The sequence below is a fragment of the Rhinolophus hipposideros genome (assembly GCF_964194185.1).
Source record: "Rhinolophus hipposideros genome assembly, chromosome: 16".
Lineage (NCBI taxonomy): Eukaryota > Metazoa > Chordata > Mammalia > Chiroptera > Rhinolophidae > Rhinolophus > Rhinolophus hipposideros.
Window position 1 is genome coordinate 7,034,430 of NC_138062.1, and position 19,481 is coordinate 7,053,910.

Here is a 19,481-nt window from a genome sequence, read left to right on the forward strand (position 1 = left end):
GACCTCCCTGATGAAGGCCTTCAGCTGAGATGCTGCTGGCAGGCAGGGTTCTGATTGTATCCAATGTGTAGTGATGCAGTGTAACATCTGCTCTACAAGGTGAGGAACGCTTAAGCAGCTCATCCTCGTTAGACATAATTAATCAGAATCACTGGCCTCTTTTTTAAATAAAAGACTTTTCTGTCGGGGTAGGAGTGCAGATTTGGGAAAGGTTTCTGAATGAGTATATCGAAAACATGTCCCTCTGGCAGCTTTTCTGCATATTTCTGCTACAATCTGTTTTATTGGCACTCATCCCAAAAACTAACTTTTGGAATTCACATTGGGTCCATTCTTTCTCAGTTCTTATCTCTTACTATTTTATAATTGTTCTAGTTGACTTATAGATTTATGTGCACGTATATGCATATGCTTTGTCCCCTGAGATAATAGCTTATAGATACAATAATTTTGCAATGAAACAGTGGGTATAAGGGATCAACGATAATTTTTTTAACATGTTATTTTTGTTGACATGATTACATATATATCAATTCAAAGATATTTTAAGAAATAGTAGAGTAATTCTCTTTTTACGTTGGGCAGAAGCATAGCTATTAGCAGAGCTCATGTATTACCATGTTGGTTGGAAGTTGTGTGATGTACAGATTTTTCTCCTAGGAACTGTAATTCAGAATGATTAGGCATTGTCTTTCGCTGTGCTTCTCTCAAAGGCGTACTGAAAAATGTTAAATCCACTAGACTATATGGGCTTTTGTTAGAAAATGGTGGGTCCATCCCCGAAGACTGTTGTTAAATAGATTTGACTTTGGAACTTCAGAGACGATGTAGGAGATTCTTTTCTCCTCTAGTAATCATGAGAAAATAAAATGACATCAGGTAGCAATACAGTGTCTTATAAGCATTAACCTACCACTGAGTGCTTTATGTGGAGTCCCTGTGATGGTAACTGCATGCTCCCTCCTTTATAGGTTCCTTCGTCTTTGCGGTCACAGTCACAGATGCTGACACTGGACCCAATTCTGAACTGCATTACTCTCTCTCGGGTAGAAACTCTGAAAAATTTCACATTGATCCACTGAGGGGAGCGATTATGGCAGCTGGACCACTAAACGGAGCTTCAGAAGTGACATTTTCTGTGCATGTAAAAGACGGTGGCTCATTTCCAAAGACAGATTCTACGACAGTGACTGTTAGATTTGTGAACAAGGCTGATTTCCCTAAAGTCAAAGCCAAAGAACAAACTTTCATGTTTCCCGAAAACCAGCCAGTGGGCACTCATGTCACCACTATCACAGGGTCCTCCTTGAGAGGAGAACCTTTGTCCTATTTTATTGCAAGTGGAAATCTTGGCAATACATTCCAAATTGATCAATTAACAGGGCAGGTGTCCATTAGTCAACCTCTGGATTTTGAAAAGATACAAAAATATTTTGTCTGGATAGAGGCCAGAGATGGAGGTTTCCCTCCTTTCTCCTCTTATGAGAAACTTGACATAACCGTATTAGATGTCAATGATAATTCCCCAATTTTTAAGGAAGATCCGTTCGTAGCTGAAATATTGGAAAATCTTTCTCCTCGAAAAATACTTACTGTCTCAGCAACGGACAAGGACAGTGGACCCAATGGACAGTTAGATTATGAAATTGTGAATGGCAACAAAGAACATAGTTTCAGCATCAATCACGCTACTGGGGAAATTAGAAGCATCCGGCCTTTAGACAGGGAAAAAATACCTCAGTATGTGCTTACCATAAAGTCCTCAGACAAAGGCTCCCCTTCTCAGAGTACCTCAGTAAAAGTCATCATTAACATTTTAGATGAAAATGATAATGCCCCTAGGTTTTCTCAAATATTTAGTGCCTATGTTCCTGAAAATTCCCCGCTAGGATACACGGTTACACGTGTCACAACTTCTGATGAAGACATTGGCGTAAATGCAATTAGTAGATACTCTATAATGGACACAAGTCTTCCGTTTACGATTAATCCCAGCACAGGGGATATTGTCATCAGTAGACCTTTAAATAGAGAAGATACGGACCGTTACAGAATCCGAGTTTCTGCACACGACTCTGGGTGGACTGTAAGTACAGACGTCACCATATTTGTGACAGATGTCAATGACAATGCTCCGAGGTTTAGCAGACCCTCCTATTATTTAGATTGCCCTGAACTTACTGAAATTGGCTCCAAAGTGACTCAGGTGTCAGCAAGAGACCCTGATGAGGGCTCAAATGGACAAGTGTTCTATTTTATAAAATCGCAGTCAGAGTATTTCAGGATTAATGCCACCACAGGAGAGATTTTCAATAAACAGGTCTTAAAATACCAAAACGTCAGTGGCGTCAGTAATGTGAACATCAACAGACACAGTTTCATAGTGACATCTTCAGACCGAGGCAGCCCTTCCTTACTTAGTGAGACAACCGTTACCATCAACGTAGTCGACAGTAATGACAATGCGCCTCGGTTTCTTAAAATGAAGTATTTTACTCCAGTCACCAAAAATGTTCAAGTCGGTACAAAGTTAATCAAAGTCACTGCAGTGGATGATAAAGATTTTGGGCTGAATTCTGAAGTGGAATATTTCGTTGCCAGTGAAAATCACTTGGGGAAATTTAAGCTGGACAACAATACAGGGTGGATTTCAGTAGCATCTTCTCTAATTTCTGATCTGAATCAAAACTTTTTGATCACCGTCACGGCAAAGGATAAAGGGAACCCTCCACTTTCCTCCCAAGCAACTGTTCAAATAATTGTTACTGAGGAAAACTACCATACTCCTGAATTCTCTCAAAGCCACATGAGTGCAACCATCCCTGAAAGCCACAGTGTTGGGGCTGTTGTCAGAACGGTTTCTGCAAGAGACAGAGACGCAGCAATGAATGGCTTGATTAGGTACAGCATCTCTTCGGGAAACGAAGAAGGTGTTTTTGCAATCAATGCCTCCACGGGTATACTAACCCTCGCCAAAGCCCTTGATTACGAGCTCTGCCAGAAACACGAAATAACCGTCAGTGCTACAGATGGAGGATGGGTCGCAAGAACTGGTTACTGCAGGGTGACTGTCAACGTGGTTGATGTGAACGATAATTCTCCAGTCTTCCTGCCTGACGAGTATTTCCCTACTGTTTTGGAAAACGCCCCGAGCGGGACAACAGTTATCCACCTAAACGCAACAGACGCTGACTCTGGAACCAATGCTGTGATTGCATACACTGTACAGTCATCTGACAGTGACCTCTTTGTCATTGACCCCAACACAGGAGTCATCACCACTCAGGGCTTCTTGGATTTTGAAACTAAGCAGAGCTACCACCTCACTGTGAAAGCTTTCAATGTCCCCGATGAAGAAAGGTGCAGTTTTGCCACTGTTAATATACAATTGAAAGGGACCAATGAATATGTGCCTCGTTTTGTTTCCAAACTTTACTACTTTGAAATCTCAGAAGCGGCTCCGAGAGGCACGGTTGTTGGAGAAGTGTTTGCCAGTGACCGGGATTTGGGGACCGATGGGGAGGTACATTATTTGATTTTTGGTAACAGCAGAAAGAAGGGTTTCCAGATCAATAAAAAGACTGGACAAATTTATGTGTCTGGACTTCTTGATAGAGAAAAAGAAGAGAGGGTATCTTTGAAGGTATTGGCCAAGAATTTTGGCAGCATTAGAGGTGCAGACATAGATGAGGTCACAGTGAATATCACCGTGCTGGATGCCAACGACCCCCCCATTTTCAGTCTAAATATCTACAGCGTTCAGATCAGTGAAGGGGTCCCGACGGGAACCCACGTGACCTTTGTCAGTGCCTTTGACTCAGACTCTGTCCCCAGCTGGAGCAGGTTTTCTTACTTCATCGGGTCAGGCAATGAAAACGGTGCCTTTTCCATCAATCCACAGACGGGACAGATCACGGTAACTGCAGAATTAGATCGAGAAACCCTCCCCATCTATAACCTCACGGTGTTGGCTGTTGATTCGGGGACACCCTCAGCTACAGGGAGTGCCTCCTTGTTAGTCACCCTGGAAGATATAAATGACAACGGGCCTGTGTTGACAGTCGGTGAAGGAGAAGTTATGGAAAACAAACGCCCAGGAACTCTGGTGATGACACTTCAGTCCACTGACCCCGATCTCCCGCCAAACCAAGGCCCCTTTACCTATTACTTGCTGAGCACAGGCCCTGCCACCAATTATTTCAGTCTCAACACTGCTGGGGTTCTGAGCACCACCAGAGAGATTGACAGAGAGCAGATCGCAGACTTCTACCTGTCTGTGGTCACGAGGGATTCTGGTGTCCCTCAGATGTCTTCCACAGGCACAGTACATATCACAGTCATAGACCAGAATGACAATCCTTCCCAGTCTCGGACGGTGGAGATATTTGTGAATTATTATGGCAACTTGTTTCCTGGTGGGATTTTAGGCTCCGTGAAGCCACAGGACCCGGATGTGTTAGACGTCTTCCACTGCTCCCTCACCTCGGGGGTGACCAGCCTCTTCAGTATTCCCAGGGGCACCTGCGATCTGAACTCCCAGCCCAGGTCCACGGATGGCACATTTGATCTGACCGTCCTCAGCAACGACGGCGTTCACAGCGCAGTCACGAGCAATATCCGGGTGTTCTTTGCGGGCTTTTCCAACGCCACGGTGGACAGCAGCATTCTGCTGCGGCTCAGTGTCCCCACAGTGAAGGACTTCCTAACCAACCACTACCTTCACTTCCTGCGCATCGCCAGTTCCCAGCTCACAGGCCTGGGGACCGCCGTGCAGCTGTACGGTGCCTATGAGGAGAACAACAGGACGTTTCTCCTGGCGGCTGTGAAGCGGAGCAACAATCAGTATGTGAACCCCAGTGGCGTAGCCACCTTCTTTGAAAGCATCAAGGAGATCCTGCTGCGGCAGAGCGGAGTGAAGGTGGAGGCCGTGGACCAGGACGCCTGTGTGCACGGCCCGTGTCAGAACGGAGGCAGCTGTGTCAGACGGCTGGCCGTGAGCGCCACCCTGAAGAGCCAGGAGAGTCTTCCAGTCATCATGGTAGCCAATGAGCCTTTGCAGCCGTTCCTGTGCAGGTGTCTGCCAGGTTATGCCGGGGGCTGGTGTGAAGTAGATATAGATGAGTGCCTGCCATCTCCTTGCCACAATGGTGGGACCTGCCACAATCTGGTGGGAGGGTTTTCATGCACCTGCCCGGATGGCTTCACTGGGAGGGCCTGTGAGAGAGACATCAATGAGTGCCTGCCTAGTCCTTGCAAGAATGGTGCCGTCTGCCAGAATTTCCCAGGAAGCTTCAACTGTGTTTGCAAAACTGGATTCACAGGTATGAAAATGTTTGGCACCTTTCACTAAGACTTTAGCCCTGTTGACTATAATAGAAAGTAACATATTTTGTCGTTTTCAAATGACCTTTAAGAAATGGGCATAATCCTAGCAAACGGTTTAAGCATTTACTAAAATGCTATTCTAAGCACTTTATCTGCATTTATTTCACTTCTCACAAGAAACCTGTGAGGTAGGGATAATTATTTTCCAGTGTTTACAGGTAAGGAAGTTAAAGTAGAGAGAAGTTAATTCAAGTTTGTTTGTTTTTTAAGGTTACCCAGTTAATTTGTTGTAGAATTAGGATGTAAGTCTCCACGGTGAATTTCAGAACTTGAGCTTTTGGAAATCAGTTAACCTTGCCGACATTCAATTTCCCCATCTGTAAAATGGGAACAATCAGAATTATCTCTTAGGGTTCTTGTGATGAGGAAAAATAATGTTTGTAAAACACCTGGTGCGGATTCCAGCGTTCAATACATAGCAATAATGGCTAGTAGTATAATATTATTAGCAGTGGGAGGATAATGGTGGTAAAAGCGGTGTGCCACACAAAATCTAAGAAGACAAGAAGCCTCCATGGCACAAGATAAGTGAATCTTACCAGAGTTGTAGTTTTAGGATCATGATTATTAGGGCTATATACACATTATGAGTTCAAGATTTCTAAAAAATCTTCCTCTTCTCCCCTCACACCCAAAAGTTGCTGGGAATTCAACAGTAAAGATTGTTTCTTTGTCCCCTTTTAGTATAATAGACTCATTCACACTTAGATTTAGAGTAAGTTCATGCTTAGTCCTAGAATGAAACATGCGTTTGGTAGTAGATAGGGAGCAGGATGAGAGCCATGGGTGACGGCCAAGGCACCACATGCTGATTTCGGCATAAATGGCACTTACTTCATGACTGGACATAGAACTAGCCCTTTCTCATTGCTTCTCTCTAGTTTTTTTTTTTGTTTCATTTTATTTAAATGTACATTGCATACTTTTCTAAAAGTAGTGGTTGAAAATTTTAGGAATGCCCTTCTTTTCTTTAAGACATATGAATAACCTCTATAGCATTGCTTAAAGCTCCTTGCTTCACAGGCATTATTATTCATTTGGTTTTTCTCACAACTCTATGAAATGTACATTATTACTATCCCCATTGTAAAGGCAAGAAAGCTTAGGTCTTAGAGGGATTAGAAGAGATTAAATAACTTGTCTCCAGCATGGCACAGGTATGGGCGAACTGGGTTTTGACTCTGAGCTTGACTCCGCAGTCTGTGCTCTTTGTGTGCATGCCACATTTCCTCACACTTCCACGTGTACGCATTTCCTCACACTTCCACGTGTACACATTTCCTCACATTTCCACGTGTACACACTTCCATGTGTATAGTGATGGCGAGGCCTGGGTGTCTTCTAAGAAACTTTTGTCCAGTATTCTACTTGGTCCTCACAAAAAGTCTCTGAGGTAGTATACTGGTCTAAGACTAGTCAGGAACTGAGATTATTTTAGGACTTCCAGGTAGGAAGGTATTTAGTACAAGAAATAACTCACAACATCTTCAAACTGGCTAAGAGTGAAGGTCAGGAAAGTTCACCTCTCACTCACTGGCAGAATCTAAACCTGAGCCCTGCTGCAAGGGAGTCTGGAAAAGGTCGTTTTCCGATCTCCAGCTTCTGCAACACGGAAAGACAGAAGTGGTGCTGAGTGCTACCAGATAATGTCTGGCTTAGAAATATACGGTTATTATTCTTATTTTATATTGTAGATAACAGAGCTTATACGGGTGACTGAGGTAAAGCTGCCAAAGACCAAACTATAACCTCTTTCTGTCCGGAAAATTAGTTGAAGTTATGTGCTAATTTAACATAACTCCCCTCCTCAAAGCTTACTTTAGTCTCCATTTGCATAGTTGGAGATAATCCAACTGATCAGGAATGATGTAAATAAACATAAAATTGAATAATTAACATGAATCTTATATTTTTTTGAATTCATGTAATTCATTGTTTCAAATTCTATATGCGTAGTCCATGCAGTAAAACTAGCAGATAAGTGAGGTCTGGCAGTTACATTTCTTTGTCTCACAGAAAACAGTATAGCAACAACAACAAAAATGTGCTGACAAATTGTTAATCCATACACTAAATTAGAAGTGCATCATTAACATGTCTATCTGTTGAAGGTTCTTTGTAACGGATCTGTGAAGATCAATGTGAGTTACTCTTTCCAGAGTCTTTAGCAGGTAACCTGACTCAGGAAGATGGAGCGAGTGCAACAAAACCTCTTAAAGAGCTCATCAGAGCTAAGAATCTATAAGACAGCTTTCATACTAAGCATAGGAGGAATTTTTAAAAATAGTCATCCCAGCTAGATTCCACTGCTGTTGATATTAACTAAGGACTATGGCCTTTGTGAGCCTTCTTCAAAGCCTGTGTGGAGTCAGATATCTTTAGAAGCATCAGGGTTATTTTAAAGCACCTATATTTTCATACTCTGTTTACTTTTGAAGACTTTCACCTGCAATCTTTCAAGGATTTTTAAAATGTGTAGTGTTGCAGATTGGAGGTGTGAGATTTTCTCACAGCCGTGAAAAATGATTAAAATAATTCTCAGCCATTACCCCCATCACACACACACACACACACACACACACCTCTGCATCCTTCATGTGAAGTTACAAGTTGTGCTAAAGATTACAAGATTACAAGAGTGGCTTGTGAACTGATCAAACCAAGAGACCATCCCTAAGACTCCCCCGGGATGATTAAGTGTTAGCTGGGATTTTATGTGGAGAACATCCTGTAAGGATACAAGTCTAAAGATGAAAATTATCATCATCATAATAAAATTATTATAAATACAACTACAACACAAATATATGAAGGGATATAGTTATTATACTGCCACCAGTTTTATTCCTGATATATATTTTATTATCAAGTTTGTGACCATAGAGTCACATAAGAAATACGGAAAAGGATATTTTTGAATGAATGGGTGATTTAGAGGGAATGAATTTGTTTGTATAAGCTTACATTTCTGATCTCTTTTCTTAATTATGGGAAAAATACAAAAGGAAATTGAAAAAATAGTAGAGACTTCATATTCTGTTACAATCACTTCGTGTTTCATTATTAAGAATATTTTCCTATAATTTAATTTTCTACACTAAATGGAGCTTTAATTAGTTTTAATACAGAGAATTACAAAAGATGAATAAATTTTAATATAGCATAGGACATGTGAGAAATTAATTTCTAGATTTTCACTAAGTTTAATAATACCAGCAATTACATATGCCTCAGTAAATCAGAAGAAAATATCTTCCGTATCATTCATTCCTTAAGCTCAGAGGATCTGGAAAGAAAACAGCAGCTTAATAACTACAAATCCAATATTTCTTTTCCTATACAAATGAACATTTATTGCATTTGTAGAACACTAATTAGAAAGCACAATTATAGTCAGTAACCACTGAGCATTTTGTCTGCCTGCCCCCAAGTTTTCACTGCAGCGTCCCTTCGTAGGAAAGGATTGTGTTATTAGGTTGGTGCGAAAGTAATTGCAGTTTAAAAGGTTAAAAAATAATTGCAAAAACCGCAATTACTTTCGCACCAACCTAACAGAAGACAGCAGGTCCGTGGAACTTCTTTCTAAATCCGGGTTCTCTCACAACAGAATTAGTTCAAAGCCCCTTTAACCTTTCCCTGTGACTTCCACACATCTGGATGCATTTTAGGTGTGGTATTCGGAGTGACACCAGGGGTTTATCACCATATGGAGGAGTTTTCCTATGCTCTCAAGTCGGTCCTGATAGTTTAGGGGAGGACGAGATTTGTCCATGCATTACTCTTATGTCATTTGACAGTATGAATAGGAATTTTTCCCAGATATATAAAGTTACATACAGGTTGTGCACAGAAATTTTACTGAGAAACTTGGCAAACATTTGCATTCATGAAGATACGCGTAGTAACGAAGAGTTATTCTTTTACAATCACAAGTCACAGATTAATGTTGTCAATGACTGTGTTACCAAGAAACCATGGAATATAAACAAAAGTGAGTGAATAGATGTGAGATGAAGTTTCCAGTGAGATACAGAGGAGTGAGTGAGTGGCTCATGTAAGAGAGGAGAAAAGACTCAATTCTTGTTTTGATTTTTATTTCCAAGAGTGGAATTAGTTGGCTCAATTCTTGTTTTGATTTTATTTCCAAGAGTGGAATTAGTTTACCTGGTTCGTAAGTGATATATTAACCCATCAGAGCGTTAAAAACAGGTTTCTAGTACCTTAAAGACTTCTTATTTCTGCAGAATAGGCACGTATTGGTAAGTTCGTCATGGATACGAGGTTTGGCATTATACGTAGTCATCTGTAGTCTCACTGAGATTGTATTTGTGCATGTTTTAAAATTTCAAATCGTTTTTTTCCTTTAGCTTTTCTCACAAGTAGCCCGTATTAAAACATACTTTTGCTCTGTTTTGATATAAAAACGTAATACTATTTGATGAGGACATTTCAGTGAGCTATCTTCATAGTGCTTTTTACAACAAGAGGAAACATTTACATAGTGTACAAAAAAGTGCTACTTTCTGCTAAAATAATAAAAAAGCTTACCAGCAGAATTTTTCAGAATATACGTCATAGATGTATTATGGAATTATATTTGTTCATAAAATCAATTTAGATATAATCTGGGCTTTGATAGTTGCACACAGTCCCCCTTCGCCTCTATGGATGAGATATAAAAATAATATTTATAACCTAATATATATATATGATCTAAGACATTAAATTGACACCTGTATGAACTATATAGGACATCAGAAATCATCGTACCTTCACAGGGTGGCCAAATTTAACAGGTGAGAATAAATGTAGCTCAGCTCTACCTAATCTAACATTAAAATGTGCTATTGGAATGAGTGAATCTCCAAAATACGCCCTGTTGAAAAGACTATACGTGATCACCACAGAGTCAACGTACGGTCAGCACTTCATCGCACGTGCTCCTGCACAGGAGACATGTGCTCAGTTTCTTCAGCAGGCTCAGTGTCATGTCTGAAATTCTGGATCCCTGGCCTCCTGGTATGCATTCATTTTCCTCGTCAGTGATCCCATCCTCATGTGCTGAGAGCTGACACTTCCTGAAGCACAGCTCTTCTACCTGTGATAAATACTGTGTATCAACACAAGTAATGGATGGATGTCAGAGCAGTGAGATCAGCCTCTTCTCAACAGCTGCTCTGACAGTTAACATTATCTTAAGAGAAAAAGGCTCCCACAGTTCCCAGACATGGCGCAAGCCTTACCAGTCTCTTCCAAGCCTCAAGGCACTGACGAAAATTGTTAATTGACTTGCAGCATTAATTAAGTTAATGATCCAAGATTTTGCTTCATGGTGCTCCAACACATCAGATTATTTTTACCAGAAGCATGTTAGAGTAATTCCAACTGCTGCATTCTCTGATAATTATTACGCCATTAACACTGAATTGAAGTTGATTCCCAAGTGAGGAACAATCCAGAATTTGTTGCTGACTTCTAATCGGGTAGTTAATAGAGCACACGTGAACTTTCCAAACCTGAGAAATATGCATTTGAAGGCTTTCTTTTGATTCTAAGTAGAATTCTGACATCTTTTGCTCACAAAACAGAAAGAAAAGTTCTTTCAATAATAATTTAATTCGAAACAGTGAGTTTTCAACCGTATCTTTGAATCCCAATTTCTAGATGGTAACCTGTTTGAAATTCACTTACTGTAAAAAGAAAATTTGGTACTCATTAAATGGAATACTCGTACTGAAGTTTTCAATGGTGAATAATTTACATATTATAACACCAAGAAATAAGACTGTTTTTCCTAAACTTAACAATAAATTCATTTATTTGACTCCTACCAAAGTCATTTCTTACTTTTTTGATAATTACCTACTAAGGAAAAATAAGAAAAAAACACTTTTAAATTAAAATGTTAAATGAAAACTTAATTTATTTCCTCTTATCAGTGTCTATGTTGTATACTGAAAGAATCAGATCCTATTGAGAACATATTTTAACTTTCAAAAGAAATTCTCAAACTAATGCTTTCTTAGTTTTGTAGCTTATCCTGACATTTCTGTAGTTACTGTGTGTTTTAATACATGAGTGAGTCTTACTTATTTTAAGGTTACTTTCCACCCCTCACTATGGTTAACTGAAATAGAGTTTATATTTAAATTAAACTCAGTGTTAAAAATCTCATTTTGTAAGGAGTAAATAAGACATATAAATTATATAAATCCCCCCCCAAGAAAACCTTAAATTTCTTTTTTTGTTGTTGTTGTCATTGTTGCTGTTATTTAAATCAGCATTTAAAAACTTATTCTTTCCAAACAAGATTCAGAAAGGATATAGTTGAGATTTATAGGATTGATGACTAGGGTTTTAATACTCATATATTTTCCTTGGGGAGCACCTGTGGCCAGATATTTAAGTAAAATATACATGACAGTGCCCCTAAATTGGTTGGCTTTGTTTCCCTATTTCCAGTCTTCATGAAGTGAAGTCTGTAATTTTGTAACCCACTCACATATTTTCACAATATAAAGGTGATATTGACCACACCTATCAAGTATATTAATCTGTGTATTTGATACATGTTACTTAGAACATAACTCTAAAATAAATTATCAGAAGAAGAAAATGAAACCTTACTTAGTCCAATAGCATGTGGAACAATTATGTATGCTCCTATAGTGGGGGGGGGGATGGTAGAAGTAAGTTGTGACATTCCTCATGGCAAATAAATCATCAAAAGTATAGCTAACAGGTCTTATTTATTCCCTATTGGGCAATACTGTTATTGTGTTAAGGAAAAAAAGAAAAACCCTCCTTTAGAATAATCTGTCACAGATCCAGTTGGGAAACACCACAGGAGAGAGTTTATGTCAAGCATCTCTCTGCTGTGGTATTTTGCACAGTCTTAGAGTAAAGTTGTCCTGTTTGTCTCTCAAACAGACCTCATTAGTACAATGCTTGAAACATAATTTCTGTGCCTCTGATTTCCCCTTCGAATAGAAAGGGATTCCGAAATTGTTAGTGTTTTGCCTTGTGAGGCGGTTCCCAATTTTATTTATAAAGGAAAAAATGTTGTGTTTATTACCCAGGGATGTAGAGAAACATGTTTGTTAGCAGTGTCAGGCAGTCTGACTCACGCTTGTAATTTCAAACCAGAATAATTGCAGCTACATACTCAAGCCACAAAAACAGAACTAAATTAAACAAAAACTTTGACTATGTTTTAAGCATAGTTATGATGAAATGGATTATCTATGCTCAACATTAAGTCTAGTTGTGCATATGAAACTTACGTGTTTGCATGAGACATTTAATAAAAGCATTAGTACAGTCATGCTGGGAAGTAGAAAATAGTTTTACAGAAACAAAACTCTATTTAATTAAATAAATAATTAAACTCTCCTGTCAATGAATGGAAATTAAACTCAATAGCATCACATTGTTTCCTAGAATCAGAAAACTAGAAACTATTCTAACTATATATAATGTATATCTAATATAATAAATACGTTAATTTATTAAATAGTAATTAGTGATATTAAAACACATCTCGGTTTACATAAGAGAAAAAAAACAAAAACACACCACTACCACAACAAAAACAAATGGGACTCCCTTTATGCCCTAAATTTTGCCTAACCAAGTGATTAAGTATTCAATTATAACTTTGTGACACATGGATATAGGAGCAGACCTACATTGGTCTGTACCATTGTTTTATCATTTCTTAGATAAGATATTAGCCTCCAAGGACCTCTTCTTCATATGTGAAATGTAAATGTTTCCTGTTGAGTGCATCATTTCCTCCCATTAAAATGGAAAGACCATGTTAAGACACTGTCTGCTTCCTTGAAGGCCATAATCCCATCTTCTAAAATGTCTGGTTCATCATAGGCACTCAGTTAGTACTGATTCAAATTAAGAAGGTGATGTATGGGAAAAGTCCTTATAAATTGAAAAAAATATACTTAGGTGTTAATGTTTTTTTAAAAAACAAAGTATACATAATCTGTAATGGACAATAAATTTTGATAAGTATTGGAAAATATATTTAATGTTCTTTCTTATGTCTTATTCCGCTTTACAATAGATATGTATGTATACGTTAAGAGATATTTCTTGACAGTGAAAGGATTGTAGTTTTGCAAATAAGCTAAATGAGATTGATTCTTACCTTTAAAAAGTCTGAGTCAAGTAAATCTCTACAGTGAAAATTATACTGTAAAATTTTCAACTCTCCAGTTATAAAATGTGCAAAATGAAGTGACTTTGAAAAGGAAAAATACATTTAGTGAGAACATTTAAATATGTTCAACATTTGTAATTTTCCTGAAAACAGTAGTTCCTTTCAAGATGTATATATAAATTATTTCCTAAACGTTATTATCTATATTTTTACAATAGGACAACTAAATAAGATATTAAACTCCGAGATAATACCCCAGTTTCTTCATGTCAACTAAAATGTTCTCATATTTCTTTTCTCCAAGATATAATCTCTCAGGATAGATTTCTATGTGTGGTTATGCAGTGATGATGTTAATATATTTATCCATCAGATTTTTTTCAATGAGTTGGATACTTTTCAGGGAAAATGTGTGAATCTTCAGTCAACTACTGTGAATGCAACCCCTGCTTTAACGGCGGTTCCTGCCAAAGTGGTGTGGAGTCCTATTATTGCCACTGCCCATTTGGTGAGTACAGCTCACTCATTCATACAAAATATCAATCCATTTTGACACACAGGTTAACAATTTTGTTTTATAGTGGCCTTGAGTGATTAAGAAAATATTAGATGTTTTACACAGCAGATTTTAGCAAAATAAAATCCGAATGGTTTAATATTCTTAAAAGTTAATTATGGGAATGCCATTGAACATATTGCTTTGATCGTTACTAGAAAAATCATCAGCTCAATATAGTTGAATTTGATGTTGTCTTCTCTGGACATTCGTTCTCAAATATTTACGGACGTCTTCTGTTTTAGCCTAGAACCTATCAAATAAAAATTATTTCAGACACTATTTGACATCATTCTCTCTTTCAGATCTTTAAAAATAATCAGTCCAAATGATTCTTGTTTTGTTTTGCTTTTGTTTTTTACGTTAATTCAACCACTTATGTTAGAAGGATTCTGTAACTAACCAGGCGGTTTTCACAGTAGGCTTTTGTAAATAATACCAACATAATTAATACAATTCAGACTAATGTATTCTTTTGAGAAAGTTTTCAGAATTAGTTTGTACACATATATTCACCGTAGTGCAGTGAACCAAAAGATTCCTTCCATGTGTCACTCAAATGTTGCCCAGCACGGAGACAGCCGAGAAGTAATAAGAAAAGATTGGGAGGAAGCTTTAAATTAAGTTGGTGTTGCTGTGTCTCCTAGTTTTATGATCACCTCATTACTTGAAAGGCTGACTATCCCACGCTGTAGTATCCATCTCCGCATGTCCTGCAGTGGTTAAAATCCCTAGCTCTCTCCATAAGCAAAGGAGGAGGAGAATATTTTTCTGGTTTTCCACAGACCAATTACTGTGGACCCAAAAAGTGAATCTTAATGTATAGTAGAAAATAGCACTTAAAAAGAATCTGACATTTCTTGTAACTAGTCAAATGTACTATGAATTCATTTTCAAATAAGTCTATGAGTCTATCTAGTTTTGTTTTATAAAGCACAGCAATGGAATGATAAAGAAAAACAGAATATAAAAGTATCTCATTGTGAGTCGTGCATTTTGGCAATGGCCTTGAGGCCCAGACATTGTGGGTATTGTCTAAAGTCAAAAAGTGAAAACAGAACTATTCCCAGGTGGTAGAACCACTAGAACACGATTTTATTTTCAGTTCAGTATGACATTGTCCTTTTTAAAATTTCTTTGAGATTCTCACCAACAGTGCTCATGAGACAGTGAAAGGTAGACTCAGGTCAAAAGATTCACAACTTTAGATATCCCAAAACATCTTCCTTTCAATGATAATTTATAATCCTACAGGGAGCTGCCCTCTACATATACCACAATCAGTTCCATCATTTAATTTGTGTTCTGGAATGAAAGATAAGGAGAGTGGAAAGTGGAAAATGATTTTGAAGTAACCCAACAAAAGTTGTTTCCATTTTTAAAGATTCCTTTGCATTCCAGTTGTAAATATGAGGATTTAAGATAATTGGTACTAAATCAGAACAAATTGTTGCTACAGTGTAGCCGTTATGGTAGTCATTGCCTATTGAAGTGTTAGAAGTGTTTTGGGGTCCAAATAGACCTTCTCCTCACCCTACTAAAGCTCTTCAGGGAAAGGGTACAAGCACAACAATGTAAATTAAAAGAGAGACAGATCATATGTAGCTGGCAGTGCAAATTTCTCTCCTTACTTCTTCCAGTGGAAAAGACAAAAAAACATTATTTAAACTTAGACATCCTCAGAGAACAACAGAAGCACTTACAAAACAAAACAAAATCTTCAAACAACAATGCATGATTTGAGACTAGAGAAAGTTAAAAGGAAAAAGTATTTTCCCTTTCAAATTGAATGTGGGTGAAGCATACAAATAAAAATGGCAGATGGAATGCCTCAAATAAATAGCTGGAAGTGGTTACACATGCATTCTATAAAATGACATTGTCACTATAATTTTGAAGTTAGAAGAAAGTTTCACTGTTTACCTTCTCATCAGTGAAAGATGTGTTACTTGGATTTAAAATTTGTTTTAAGAAATTTAGATTTTTTTCTTTAGGTTATATTTCAGAAAAAAAACAAAGTACTTAAGACCTTATAAAGACAGCCTCTATAATTATAACTTCATGTATGTATATATGTATATCTTCCTATATGTATACATATACGTATAAAATATCCCTTACTAGAGTAATTTTAATAATGTTTCTTGACTTTTATGTAGGTTTAGTTCATGGCATTTCATTTCGAAGGTAGTTATAAAATCCTCATTAAATTTTATTTTTGTATTTCAAAAACAAAAATCTATCTATCTCTAGAAACAGTAGCACAACTCCTTAAAGAGAAAAAATATTCCATAAAGAAAATTTTCATGTCTTAAAATACAGTATTAATTTGTATAAAAATATAGAACATCTTTCTATATTCAATTTTAAGCACATTTTCATAGATTTATTAAAATTTAATCAGCAGAGACCTGAGGGAACACATACTGCAGATTTTTCTTCAATCATCTATTTAATTTGTATGTTTTATCTTGTTTTTTTTCTTTATCTTTGGTTACTCTTTCTGCATATAAAAGTTATCTGTAATATAATAAATATATGTTAAATATAAGTAAATTTAAAAATTTTATTACATATAAATATAAACTATGGATACAATATAAAATGTAAATGCTATACGATAGATGAGATATATTTATCATATATACATAAATGTATGCCATCTACAATATATGATATATAACAAGTAGCATTCTAATAATTTCTTTGCCTTTTCTTTAACTTTAGTCAATGATTAAAAGTAAATTATATATTTTCATTACAATGAAAATCATCTCAGCCTTGACAGGAAAATAGATATATCCTTTTATAGCAGCTTCTAGGCCATTTTAATTTAAAGAACATTGGGACATAAAATGTGGTGTAGCAAAACAACTAGACAATCAGTAGATCTGGCCTCAAATATTGGCTCTGTCTCGCATGGTTCTGTGGCCTTGGGCAAGTTTTAAGTATTCTGTAAAATGATGGCATGGATTCCTTCTGACTGAACAGTTCCCGTACTCTAAATGTAATGCATTTGCAAGAGATGCGCCGCCAAAAGTAAAGAATGAAACCTCTGCAAGTTCACAAGAGTCATGATGTATTGGCAGGGGTTAATTTTCCAATAATTTGCTACAGTCTACTAATATTTGTGGGAAAAGAATTTTGGCATAGCATTGCAACATCAATAAAACTCATTTTTCAAGTTTGAAAAAGAACCAGCACAAACAAGTGAAAATGCTGGATTTTGGAAAAAACAGAAAGCTATTTCCAAGTAGCCTGGTATAAATCATACCCAAAGTGGGTATGAAACAAGAAAGAGATAAAAACTAAGACACTTATTTCCTTTCCTAAAAGCAGTGATTGAATCCCTTCCCTAATTTTGTGATCCTTGAAAATACCACGAGTACAGGGACTGATTTGTTTTTTTTAGTCAACACAGAATTTACCGTACTCAATTGAATTGAAATTGTTTTTAATAATTATATATTATGAAGGAAATATTTGAAAATTACAGCATATTAAAACTTTAAAAAGATTGACAAACTAATTTTAAATGTTTTCCAGGAAAGAGATCTTTTCAGACATACTCTATTCCACTAAACCTAGTTTTTAGAAATGGGACATACTTAGATATATTCCCTAATTGGCCAAGGAAAAGCAATTGCATCAGTTTCTCATCTCTGCTATATGTTTTAAAGATCATCAGTTCATTTTATTTCAATTTGATTTAGGTGGTATTCTTTGGAGAGTAATGAAAAAATGTTAAAAATGTCACTTATTATTGTAAATTAAAAATATTTTAAAGTCATTTACTAAAACTTCACTGGAATTGGGTGTGTCAATTTGTCAATTTTCCCATCTACAGGTGTCTTTGGAAAACACTGCGAATTGAATAGTTATGGATTTGAAGAGTTATCATACATGGAATTTCCCAGCTTGGATCCCAATAACAACTATATTTATGTCAAATTTGCAACTATTAAAAGCCATGCTTTATTGCTTTACAACTATGACAACCAGACAGGGGACCGGGCTGAGTTTTTGGCCCTTGAAATTGCTGAAGAAAGACTAAGATTCTCTTATAATTTAGGCAGCGGTACATACAAACTCACGACCATGAAGAAGGTATCGGATGGACATTTTCACACTGTGATCGCCCGGAGAGCAGGGATGGTAAGGCACTTACGATTTCCTAATACTAACAGGTGACCTTAAGGGCGGGTAGTAGGTACCACCTCACCCCAGTTCTCCAAGCATATGCAAGATAATAATGTTGTTAAGACGTTGCCAGTGGCCTCATGTGGAATACACGATTTTCCCTGATGCCCGACAAGGTCCCTTTAAACTTAATGAACGTTTGATTTTCTCAAACAAGGGCTTGGGAGGAAGAAGGAGAGCAAAGAAAGAGGCACCGCAAGGTATGCCCAAAAGGAGAGAGAAAATAATTGTTTGTTTGTTTGTTTGTAATATGTGGCCATAGTCATCAGGTTTTGAATAATACCAAATATGGAAAAAAAGACACAAAAAACAAAAACCAAAACACCCTTGTCATGATTACTTCAGTCAGAGGAAAAATGTCTCCCCCTTTCAGAAAACATCCAAAATAAGGTCCCTACTGGATGCTGAACAGTTTCCTACTGTTCAAAAGGACTTTGTTGGAAACTGGCAAAATCATTAACTTCTCCATTTTGAATCCAAGGGAGGACAGAAACATCTCAGTTTACAGTGGGACTGGTAGAAAAATTCAGCAGTAAAAAAAGATGCATATAACTCTGTAAATTGCATGAGCTACTATTCAAAGAAAACTTTCCCTCAGATATTTGTTCTTTGATTGGCATAACCAAGGTTTTAGAAAATAAGAAAAATATATTAAATATTAAGGTTGAGTAAAATATGATACCATTATCTAAGGTATTTTTCCTAGTTGAGGCATTCATAAATATTCATCTGATTGCTCTAGCTTATAATCGCTTTAGGGGAATGGATGGTTACTTTGCATAAACTTACAGAGAGATGTGTTAACGTTTGCTTTAGAAATAAAGGGAATTGTGCTTAAATCAAATAGTGAATATAAGCAACATAAACTGTATCATGAAAACCTAAAACTGCTTTTGAGATCGAATGTCACTCAGTTTTATAGATCAGAGGAAAAAATATTATATTGAAAGAGTTAACTAAATGGGAAGTGTAAATGTTTCCTAAAGACGTTAGTGTTTATTATAATTTCCTTGAGAGGGTGGCAAGAAAAAAACCTTACATGGCTCACGAGAGCCCATTATATGAAGCTTATAATCAGTTATAATAAACTCACAGAGATTTTAAAAAACATTTTAGCCGGTAGCATTTGATGCACAATAACTATAAATTGGGTCCATTCATTAT

General features: G+C 37.0%; 1 protein-coding gene across 2 annotated transcripts in view; it reads left to right on the top strand.

Moving 5' to 3' along the window:
• Positions 1-19,481, top strand: part of FAT4 (FAT atypical cadherin 4) — a 158,344-nt gene that overhangs the window by 120,521 nt on the left and 18,342 nt on the right. For both annotated transcript variants that reach the window (XM_081077831.1, XM_081077832.1), the window contains exons 9-11: positions 972-5,321; positions 13,965-14,069; positions 17,965-18,272. In XM_081077831.1, coding sequence (XP_080933957.1) covers positions 972-5,321; positions 13,965-14,069; positions 17,965-18,272 — 4,763 coding nt within the window. The remainder of the gene's footprint in view (positions 1-971; positions 5,322-13,964; positions 14,070-17,964; positions 18,273-19,481) is intronic.